Here is a 12,292-nt window from a genome sequence, read left to right on the forward strand (position 1 = left end):
ATGACCATTTCATAAGATTTTCAGATGGTATTAAAAATGTAATTGATAGATTAAAATATGAACAGATTGACAATATCGAATTTTTGGAATTTTGGTTTAAATATCCCGATGGAAAAAAGATTGAAGTTAAAGATAAAGCTGATACTATAACAAAAACAATTACAATGACCGATCCAGATAGTGGGGAACAAAAAGAAATAAAACAAACGATAGAAACTGGTGAAAGGTCAATTATTATTGATTATGATTCAAAGGATTATTATTCGATAATGTTAATGCTTGAATATTAAATAGCCTTAACAAAGAATTTTTCAAGTGATATTTTATATTCATCAACTATTTTATTATAAATATCATTATATGTTAAATGAAGTTCAGTTGTTGTTCCGTTCTTTGATATCTTAATTGTGCTAATATCCTTTATAGGATTTATTTTTGCAACTGTTCCGCAGCATGAAACCTCATCATCTATGAAAAATTGAATCTTAACGTCTGAATCTTGAACATCACAAAGAATGGCGATAATGTGAATTAATGATTCATAAGGTAAAATAATTAAACCTGATTGGTCAATTAAATTTATTATTGAATCATAATTATTAATTATTATATCACGGTAAATTTTCATTAATTCAGAATTAATGTCTATTTTATATGGCGCATTGCGACTGGAATCGTAGATTCCTGGGTTCTCGATGTTTGATGAAAGAGGTGGGGGTATGTTGGATAAGTGGGAATTTCAACAGGTTCTTTACCGGGTTCAGATAAAATGATTGGGTCTCCATCTTCTTTATTTTGCTCCTCCTCCTTTTTCGGTAAGTCACGAGTTAATAAATTTGGTTGAGTTGCTGACCTTGTTAATTCAGGGCTAACATTAACTTTAACATTTTGAATAATTCGTGATTTATCATCATTTACGTTATAACCAACCGTAATCTCTGCTTTTGCGTTTGTGTTCTTTTGACTTGTGAAACGTCTTCTCATTTATAATTGAATAAAAAAAAAAAAATATATTTAAAGTTTTATTTAGTTGTTACGGTAATATCCCAAGGTTCATCATTGTTTGCTTATACTTTCTTTGTAACTGCACCAATTATGTTATTGATATTGCTTTGAGTTTCTTCCAGTCTTATTTTATCATTTACAATATCTTTAATCATTTCATTACATGCATTCTTAAAACCATCTGATTTTTCTAATTTACGTCTATCACTTTCTTTAATTAAATCAAAGTTATAACCTTGTTGAGAATAAAGTGGTTTCTTTATCAATTCCTTGAACGCTTCTGAAAGTGAAGATGAAGAAATTCTTGCCACTTGAATTGGTTTAAATTCTGCTTTCATTGCTTCTTTCTGTTCATTGAACACTGGATCGAATAAAGCAACTTTAAAGAATTTCTTAGCTGGAATTTCAGGTCTCAAATTTGCATATTGACCATCAAACTGATTAACATATCGTGGTAATCCATCCGGTCCCTCTTCAACAGCATTTAATTCTTCATTGAAATAAGAATATGGATTAAGATGGTATGAATACATTGGACCATGTTCACCTTCTCCAATGTATTGTTTAACAGCTTTTCCATTTTCATCAAATTTCATAGGATAACGTTCATTATATGCTTTACGTTTAGGATAATCCGTCATTGTTAATTTATACCCATTTATGACTTTAATATTACCTTGACCATCAGTAACGAAAACTTCATTTATACCATCAGGTTTTCCATTTGGACCCGTAATGTCTGCTTCGTGTGCTTCCCAATTTGGACCATGACGTTTGGCATATGCTTGAGCTTCTGGTAATGTTAAAACGTTTCTCATTTGTTTAACATCCTTTTTGAAGACCGGCAACAATGTGGACTAATTCTTTCATTCCGTCTGGAACTTTCATAGTTCTATTATATGCACCCTTTTTGTTTGTCCCTTGTTTTAATGGAACCTGTAGAAGATTTGCTATTTCTGTCATGTTTAATTATAAATAAAAAATAAAAATTAATTATAAAAAGTTAATCAAATTTAACACCTTTATTTAAATCAACTATTATTTTTCCATGTTCACCTAATTGTTGATATTGTGTGTAAAGTTCATTAATGCTCATTGGTAAATTCACTTGATAAAGCATAACGTTCAACTGTTGACGACTAAAACCACTGAAAATGAAAAGGGTGGACAGATTTGATTTAATGTTTGTGCTTAATGCTTTGAAGTATTGAACAGCCATAAAGAATGAACACTGAATGTGTCGACATTGAGTTAATAACTGATTAAAATATGATTTCTCATTTGTTATTAGTTTTGATTTCACTGCATCATCTAGAAAAATAGTGAATGCAAAAATTCTTTATCAAAATTTGAAATAGAAAGTGTTTCAAATAATTCATCCCGTTGTTTATCAATAATTTTATCCTCTAATCCTTGCTTCTTGATTGTATTATATAATTCTTTATACATTAAAAAGTTTTTTAAATAATCTTCTGCTTCTTCTTGTGATAAATAAATAATTGGAATTTTGATTAAATGCTTTAAAGATTCAAATGTATCATCTGAAGGTGAACCTGAACGGTTGATATAAATTAACACATGTGAATAGGGGGAAGTGTTAGCAATAATGATAATTTGTTTTAATATCGTTAATGTTTTACCTTTATTTTGTTTACCAATTGCTGCAGTGATTGAATTTAAGTAACATTCAGAATATGGAATTTTCATTAATTTTTCCTTAGATAGAGCATTTCTATTATCACTCAATGCTTCATTAATCATATCATCTACGTATGTATTATATACTCCGCTAATTCTTCATAAGGGGTGGATGAATTTAAATCCATTTAATCAAAAATAAATTTATAATTTTAAACATTTCTATTCATCAATATTTCATCATATGAACTTCTATACTGTGGTGGTGTACCTGTTGGATGATATTTCAAACCTTCATCCGGTGTCCATGTCCAATATGTAGTCCTAGTAAACCAAACCTGAGGAGGATTTGTCACCTTTGAACAGTAAGTGTCATTTTCACCCTGAATGATTGGATAAGCTTTCACTTGTACTGTAACTTGTGAGTTGAAAGTTTCTAATCCATCAAAGAATATACCCGCTCCATCACGTTGAACTGGAATAGTGCATAAGAATGAAGTTTGGTCTTTCCATGTTCTAGCTAATGGCGTGCCATCATCATTCAGTGGTCTAGTTAATGAGTCCTCGTATTCTTCTGTGCATTCATTCACTCCATCTAAATCAGAAGCTTGAAGCATACGTGTAAAGAATATGTCGCCCACTGTGGTCATCGCTTGATCGGGGAAGTTTCTGGAATCTATAGTGACCTGAAGACCTCGAAGCATTGGATTTTCTAAAACTGTTCTTTGCATTGCATTCTTCGGAAATGTTAACACAACATCTGTAACATTATGAAGAGCGTATGAGAAATCTGAGCTGATACCTTCAGGAGTGATGCAACCTCCATTTAGTGAACGAACGTCAATATGTTGAGCTGGAATCATGAATGGATCTTCCTTACTGAATAAACGTGGTATTGCTTTAACTGATTCTTCAATTAAACCGTATCCTGGTGTAATGCATTTATCCTCTAAAACTTCCATCTTTGTGCATGAAATAATAACGTTATCAACTGTTGCGTCAGCAGATGTAGCGGCTAAGCTTGTAATTAATTTGGCAGGAAGTCCGATTTGTTGGAATTTGCGATCATATTTATAAACATGATTCATAATCTTTTCATAATTTTCATCAGTTATCTTTTCATAAACGTAATTTTGTAAATCAGCAACTCTTAACGGGTCAACCTGACAAAATACTAAAGTATCCCTGAAAACATAATATTTAAGAATGATTTCACCAAATGATTTAGGATAATCATCGAACGCCTGAAATGCTAACAAATCATTTACCGGAATAATCATATCAAAAGTGACATCAACTTCTTCATTTGCTTTCTTGAAAACTTCTGAAGGGTCAATATATTTACCACATACTGAGTTATCATATTTTTGAACATTATTATATAACGAATGAACAAACTTTTTAACTTTCCTTTCTGATTTTGGTTTATATGTTGCAAATGCGAAAGATTCACGGGCGCAATCCATCTGAAGATAACCGGCATCACCTCTTTCGGTTTCTACTTCTAATTGTTTAAAGCTTTGATTTGATGATTTGTAACCAACGAATAAACGCATGCATTTAAAAGCGGCATCACATGTGAAAGCTTTATTTGAAACTAGAGTTGCTTTAACTTTGCGTTTAATATATGTGTCACCTAATTGGTTCACATCATGAGCCGGATTTGTAATTCTTAAATGAGTTTGTTTATCATCAAAATATGGAGCATCAGAGTCATAGCATGAACTTTCAAGTTCTCTATAATATCTTCTACCGTCATTCTTTGCGAATATTTCATTTATCTTTTCGAATGAATGAAACACATTTCCATTAATCGGTTTAGTGTTTGGCACCAAATAGTTAGTCGTCATTTATTAATAAATAAAAAATCAAAATTAAAAGATGAAAATGAATTTTTAATTTTAATGAAATAATCAACTATGGCTGCAGGTATATTTAAGAAACTGTGGGATAAAGTAAAAAGAGGAGCGCATAAAGTTTGGGAAACAATGAAGAAGGAGCAAATTGGATATTTAAGAATAAAGAAGCAATTAGTGACGTTGCTGAATCAATAACACCAAAAGCTGCCCCAATAAGAGAAATATTAAATAAAGGAGAAAAAGTTTATCAAAGACTCAACCGATACTAAGATAAAAATAATATTTATTTATTTTTCCACTATCTACCTCCTATTTTATTAAGTATTCCTTCAGCTATTCCACCAATTGCGTTACCTGCTTGTGCTCCCATGCCGGATTACCTGCTTTAGTACCTAATACTCCACCTATGATAGTCTTCGCTACTGTTTTCGCTACTGGTGCCAAAAAGTTTGCAACGGGTTTAATAATCTTTTGATGAACCCAACCCGCAGCTTTCTTAATTCCTCCCATAATTTTTTAAAGAATCCTGCCGCCATTTCTGATTTAATATTAATTAAAAAATATATTTCATCACTTATATTCTAATTTTTATTTAATGATAAATGAAACCAATTTTAAAAATAAATGAAACAGAGGAGGAAGAAATAAATGAAAGTGAAAATGTTCAACAAAAAATAAACGTTGTTAAACCAATTACTGAAATAAAAATTTTTTCATCTGTTGAAGAATTTAATGACTATTATGCTAATAATAAAAAATTATTTGAAGAATTGACAACGTGTAAATTGAATAAAATGTTTAAAGTTGATGGATTCAAAATTTCAAAAATAAAAGGAGTGGTTAGTTTGAAATCTATTCCTCAATCAAGAATCACCTCATTAATGAAAATAGATGATTTAACAAAAAGAATAGAAATTATTGAAGAAATAAATCAAATTATTGATATCATAAATCATGACTCGTTGAGCCCGGGTCCTTAAAGCCCATCACTGAGTTCAAGGTTATATTCATCAAATATTTCATTATTAAATGCAACTTCTGCTAGTTTATTTATTTTTTCAATACGATCATTTGAAAGTCTATCGTTTAATTTTTTCTGAAGTTTTTCATTTTCTAGTTCTGAAACTTTATTTGGATGATATGTAAATTCATGAAATTCTTTGGCCTCGGTTTTGATCATTAATTTACAAAGAACTTTTGTGGTTGGAATTCGTTTGAACCATTTATTAGTTATATTCGTTATATATTCAATATCTGGAATTAATTCCCAAATTTTTGCATTTTCAATTAATTTATTATCAAATGCAAAAGCAATGGGTTTAATATTATGTTTACCTTTATAATATAAACTTTCTACATAATCATCGAAATAAACATCTACTTGTTTAACATTTTCAAGAATTGGTGAAAGAGCATCCATTAATTGATTGACGGTTACGAATCTTGATCCACTCATTTTCTTACGAATTAAAAAAATAAATTATTCAAAAATGTCAGAAGAAAATATTTAAATAAATTATTTAAATTTTTTTACTCTATTCAAGAATTTTATTTTTGATATAACTCATTGAATTCAAAATTTTTTAAAAAATTGACACCATATATAACCAGTAGAAATTCTGCCAGTAGAAGTTCTACCAGTAGAAACTTTACTAGTAGAAGTTCTGCCAGTATAAACTCTACCAGTAGAAATTCTGCCAGTAGAAGTTCTACCAGTAGAAACTTTACTAGTAGAAGTTCTGCCAGTATAAACTCTACCAGTAGAAGTTCTGCCAGTATAAACTCTACCAGTAGAAGTTCTGCCAGTATAAACTCTACCAGTAGAAGTTCTGCTAAAGTATTCATAAACACCTTTTTTATATCTTATTTACATCTAACATGCACCAATTTATTTATAACTTTATTAATACTAAATTTTATTTCATACAAAAAGTAAAAATTCATAAGTTATATATTAATTTAATAAATTATATTATCATTTATAATAAAAATTTTTCGAAATGCAGATAAATTTTAACATGTTCGAAATGAAACTATTATAAAATATATTCTTTTATTAATGGTAATATAGGAATTGTAGGAATAAAAACTTTTTATAAATTATTCATAAATGTAAGACATGAATTTTTAAAGTTTATTTTTTTATTTTTTATTTCATTATGGTAGTGAATCTTTCATTCATGAAAATAATTATTACTAATTTATTTAATAATGTCGCACATACTAGATTTAAAGAATTCGGAACTTTTACCATAATCTTCTAAATGTTTTCTTATCCCTAACGTGTGCCAGTTATTATATGAAACCGAATAAACTTTATCTTTATCTTTACACCTTTCATCACTTCCAATATATTTATATCTCAGTTTTGATTTAGCATTTTCATATTCATTAGCGTTTAATAATTCGCAGTCTTCCTTTTTAAATAAATGTTTTATGTATTCAGGATTTAATACTCTACGTTTATATGCTCCTAACTTAGTTCTAAAGGTTTTTCTACAAAATTTAGGAATTCCATCCTCTTTAATGTCATCAATGATTTCCATTTCATTATTTTCAATTTCTTCTTCTCGTTTATGAGGTCTTTGATTATGACTCCATTGATTCCATGAAATTAAATATTCTTTATCATTATATTTATACCTCATTAGCTTATTTTGGCTTTCATATTCATTTAATAATTCACAATCTTCATTTTTAAATTGAAGTTTAACCCATTCAGGATTTAAATGATGTTTAATTAATCGCGGAATATCTGACATCATCTATATATAGCTTCTTTTATAAAAGATAAAAAAATAAATTATTTTAAAATTAATGTTAATTTTTTAATGATTTATAAATAAATATATTTTAATGCATCGTCTATATATAGATGTAACAAAAAAAGTCACACAACCCTTCAACATATACTACTTAAAAGATATCAGAACTAAATTAGGCATTTATTTTACCCTACAATCTCTGATATCAACACTTACATGATGGAATATATTACCATAGATTCAAATGAATCTATTATTTAAATATTTTGAAAAAATTGAATAAAAATGTAATAATGAATTTTCAAATCAGGTAAGGGTTTCGTTTTGCTAAAATTGTCACTTTTATAGCATATTTGTTTTTGGATGTTTTGCGAAACCAAAAAAAAAAACTATGATATACAATGTGTGTGTAAAGAAAATACTTTATTTACTAGTTAAAAAATCATTTGGTATTGATCAAGTTATTTTTTCTGGATAAGATATTATATGGATAATTGGATAGAAAATACAATTATATAATCTTGTACCTGGTTTAATTAAGCTAATTGTCATCAGAAACTTGTAATTTTTATGAATTTCAGATTTTCTTTTCATTACTGCTTTTCTTAATAGGTCAAGTTCTTATTTACGTTATAAAGTATGATATTTACAAATATCAAGTTATCGTGTTTTTTGAGAAATTATGAGAAACAAACAAAAATGAAAAAGATAGGAATAGCAATGAATAGTGATGTGGGTATAGAAAATGTAAGAGATATGAATGCAAAGCAATCAGTATTTAGGATATTGACCATAGATTTCGAAAAAAAAATGCTGCATATTGAGCGAAAACTATGATTATATTATAAGGCTGTCATTTAAAGCATAATGAAACTATTCCCTTTTCATTTTAATCGAATAAGATAGTAAAGATTTTTGAATTAGCTAGAAACTGATGAGATGTTTTCACAAATCAGATTTTTAATCTCTATAATGCATAATTCACTCAATATCTCAATTTTGATATTGCGAGATATTTTTGCTATCGGTTTCGCAATTTTGACACAATAGCAAGAGGGTTCTATAAGCATTATTATCAACGTAGAATCTGAATATCATATCAGAAAATGTCGCAAATCTGACATTTACCCGACCAAATAGCAAAAATAATTGAATACTTTTCGCAAAAACTTTAAAAATCGATAAAAATATGAAATATAGATATTAAAGAGACTTTTTATATAATATTCATAAAGATTTTCCAAAAATATGATACCGCAAAATTAAAAAAGTGACGTCTTAAGTGGAGTCAAAGGTCGAAATTGCTAGCTAAATGTTTTTTAGCGAAATTGCGTATTGTACGTTTTTTTCGCAAAACGAAACCCTTAAATCAGGTGTTTTGAATTTGGATCATGAAGCTTCTTCTGTTGATTGGGTTATCTTTTTGCATGACAAAATTGATAGATTATCGTTACTTGTAAAATTACATATAGTATTTGATGAGAAGTGAGCATGTCGCAATGGAACTCAGCCTGCATATGTGAAATTAGGATTTAAAAAAGATTAAAAAAAATTGAAATTAAAACAATAAAAAACAAATATTTATATAGTATAATGATCATTCTAATCCGAACATGTATTGAGAACTTATTATTTCTTACATCTAGTATATCTGTGTAAAAGAATTTGGTTAACGAAGAATTTTGTTCCAAAATTCCATAGTTCTATGAAAAGGCAATCCTAGTTTGAAGAAAAGTAATAGTTATCGATTCCAATGAGAAGGTATCAAAGCAAACTGTAAAGTTCTAGAGCATATTTCGAAAAAAGAAGTAACCATCTTTTAATGAATTCACGGCCTTTCGGAAATATATTGATTTTGAAGAACTAATATTCCCGATTATTGGATATGAAATTTGATTTGCCGTTGAATCTTTCAAAAGATCGAAATTCAATTGTAGTAGCTTTTTGGCGCTCCGTAGTTATCATTTCGTTGACCATATTCCTGTCGCAATTTAATGAAATCGTCATTAAGCTGGTGTATTTGTTGTATTTGATTATCTATGAACTCTTTCAATTTGTTACAATCTGCTTCAAGTCTGTTTCTATATTCTAAAAGAGCAGCATATTCGCCTGCTACACTTTCAACCATAGAACGTAGAAGCTTCTCATTGGGCTTGCTCATTTATGAACAAATTGGAAAGGAATGACTAAAAGTGACGCCAAACGCCGATATTACACTAATACTAATTTAAGTTTGGTTTCTAGAATAATAACTTACTAAGAATATCATTTCGCAAAGAAGAAGTGGATTTCAGACAATCTCAATGGGTATCGTAAAAATCTAAATATTACTACTATAAATGAAATACATGCATGAATGCTCAATCAATTATTGATTCGGATCCAACATTTTTTTGAATATCGTCAAAATTTCAATATTGTGTCCTAATAAAGATCTTAGAATTTCAATATGGCTTTATTGGTTCTTAGACATGCTAATGCATCGAAAGACAGAAAAATTTTAAAAAGACTGCAAAATGTCTGATGGTAATATTAAAAAAATCGCCAATGACATCACCTTCATTTAGATGTTAAAATTCTTGATTCATAAATCATAATGCTTTTTTTTCCTCAAAATTTTGTAAACTTGAATTTAAAAAGTGACAAATAATCAGCAATGGATTTTTTTAAACCTCTTGAAGCAAAAAAAGATATAACAATTCTAAATAAAAATGATTTAGTTAATATACGATATGGAGGTGATGAATTAAGTTCCTATATTCAACTTCGTCTAATAATTCAAGAAAAAAAAACTCACGCTGATAATGAAATTCTCGGGAATCTCGCTTTTATAAAAATCAACACGGATTCATTATATATTTTAGAACCAGATGATTACATAATATTGCGAATTACAAAAACTTATGATGAATTCACCATAGCATCACAAGAACCTGAGATACTGTCTCTGAAGTTGGGTGAAAGTGCATTTATTCACGGATTGCTTGTAGGAACTAAATTAAGTATTGAGTTGTTGCCTTTCATGCCTTATAAAACAACAACTGGTTTTTCATGGATTTACTCTCATCTAGCATTATTTTACCCAATTACACCTCCTTTGCGCTATTTTGACCCTGATTTTCCGTTTGTTTCGACATTGCGAGCTTTTATGACAGGACAAGAAACAGATCTAAGGAAAATATCAGATATTTTCTTCAAATTTCAACTAAAGAACTATCCAAGCGAATTATTTCAACCTAAAAAATTCTTTCGAGACGAAGGACCTCATTACAACGAGATTGAGTTCGATGAAGGCTTCTTAGACAAGTGGATGGAATGCTTTTCAAGAGAAACTGGCTTTTCTTATACAATTATTTACGGAATTCCTTTTGTTGATTATTCAAAGGACAAAGTAGAGAGTGGATTAGAAAGTGTTAAATCTGATATTATTTGCTTCCGTGCTGATATTACATTTACCCAAAAAGTTCCACAAAATATCTTTCATATCAAATCAGTTCCTTATTATTTAGTTTCATCAACATTTTCGCAAGGTATAAACGTTGGAGCTCAGATTGTTTATCCTTGCGGCAATTTAACTCAAATTGTTCATATTGTTGATCAATTTATGCTTTTGAACACGAGTTACTTCCTTCCTGTCATCAGAAAGTTTGCTCTTCAGCCAAGAAAGATTCCTTTGACCTTCATTTACGTTTCTGCAAAACTTTTTAATAGAATTAATGTTTTTCACATCCAATCTCCTTTCTATTGTTTGAATAATAATTCAAATACTTCAGTGAATGAAACTAATAAGGAAAATCCAGAAAATTCTGAATCAAAAACCGACTCGAAAAGTGACAAAAATTCTGAATCGAAAAGTGATAATAAAAGTGACGAAAATACTGATGATCCAAAGATAGAGTTGTTTTATCCAGAGGAAGCCTATATGCCTGCAATTCCTTCTTTTTATCCCGTTGGTAAAAATCCGAAAAGTATTTTTGTTCCAAAATCTGTCATTTCTGGATCTTTCCAAATTATTTATGCCGAAGATTGGAAGGGTGAGTTCACGCCTGTTATAGTTACAGAGAATACTCCGTCTGGAATTAAAAAAAATGCATTGCCACAGTTTAAATGGTATCAAGTTATTTCCAAAGTTTTGGAAGAAAAAGTTGATTCAGAAAAGGAGAATATATTTAACAAAGAAGGTAAAAAAGAGTTTCCTAATATGGAGTATAAAGATTTCAAGAAGATTATCGGTGTTAATATTGATTCTCCAGAAAGCAACAAAGAAATCTTAGAGCGTTTTTGTACAAGAAATTACAGATTGGTTAAGATTTTTAACAAACAAATAACAAAAATTTTCTGTGAAACAGATGAACAGATTCCGATGCCGATCAACGGTCTTGCTCTTGTTAGAATTCATCAAGTGAAGTACAAAGCAACACAAACAAACTACCTTAATGAAGATTTAACAATTGTTAACTTTATAAAGAAGAAACCGTTTGGAAACCCTCACATTGTAGAAAATGTAAGACAATCAATGGTTTATAAGCTTGATCATAGAAACCTTGATTCCCGACAGAAAAAATTGGATATTTCATGTGAAAATACTAATATAGACCCTGATGTAATGATTAATAATGCAACATCACTTGTGATTATACCTAATGTTGAATCAAAGCCAACTCCGACGCAAATTATTGCTCAATAATTAAGTTTCCTTTTTTATTTGTTTATTTTTAGTAAAAAAAAATATATAATTTTTATGCGGATATGTAGTATTTATAAAACATTTTATCTTAAAAATTTGATAAGAATTCTTTTATTGATTGTAACCCTATCAAATGCATCTATATAATATCAAATTTATTTCAATAGGAAAAATCATATGATTATATTAAATATCTATTCATAAACTTGATTTTATACATCTTCCTATTGTTCACAGCTTTGATTGAGTTATCCGAACTTAATTCAGGTCATAACAATCAGAACTTAGAAAACGAACCCTAGAAAATGAAATCATTTCGTCCGCAATTGTTCTACTAA

At 29.0% G+C, this 12,292-nt stretch overlaps 3 protein-coding genes and 1 pseudogene across 4 annotated transcripts; 1 reads left to right on the forward strand and 3 right to left on the reverse strand.

The window, feature by feature from the left end:
• Positions 1-1,365: 1,365 nt before the first annotated feature.
• On the reverse strand, positions 1,366-1,968 carry TVAGG3_0315580 (annotated as a pseudogene). The gene has a single exon. A coding segment is annotated over exon 1 (603 nt).
• A 1,514-nt stretch (positions 1,969-3,482) lies between these two features.
• Positions 3,483-4,109, reverse strand: TVAGG3_0315590 (uncharacterized protein; the record flags this gene model as incomplete). Its single annotated transcript, XM_051230019.1, has 1 exon — positions 3,483-4,109. A coding segment is annotated over one exon (627 nt), but the record flags the coding sequence as incomplete, so codon positions are not given.
• Positions 4,110-8,826: 4,717 nt separating this feature from the next.
• TVAGG3_0315600 (WD repeat-containing protein family) lies at positions 8,827-9,440 on the reverse strand (the record flags this gene model as incomplete). Its single annotated transcript, XM_001297842.1, has 1 exon — positions 9,195-9,428. The coding sequence occupies one exon, from the start codon at positions 9,426-9,428 to the stop codon at positions 9,195-9,197; it is 234 nt and encodes a 77-aa protein (XP_001297843.1).
• Positions 9,441-9,893: 453 nt separating this feature from the next.
• TVAGG3_0315610 (uncharacterized protein) lies at positions 9,894-12,015 on the forward strand (the record flags this gene model as incomplete). Its single annotated transcript, XM_001297843.1, has 1 exon — positions 9,924-11,954. One exon carries the CDS (start codon positions 9,924-9,926, stop codon positions 11,952-11,954), a length of 2,031 nt encoding a protein of 676 aa, XP_001297844.1.
• Between the last annotated feature and the right edge of the window lie 277 nt (positions 12,016-12,292).

This window comes from Trichomonas vaginalis, chromosome V (genome assembly GCF_026262505.1).
Source record: "Trichomonas vaginalis G3 chromosome V, whole genome shotgun sequence".
NCBI classification, from domain to species: Eukaryota; Parabasalia; order Trichomonadida; family Trichomonadidae; genus Trichomonas; species Trichomonas vaginalis.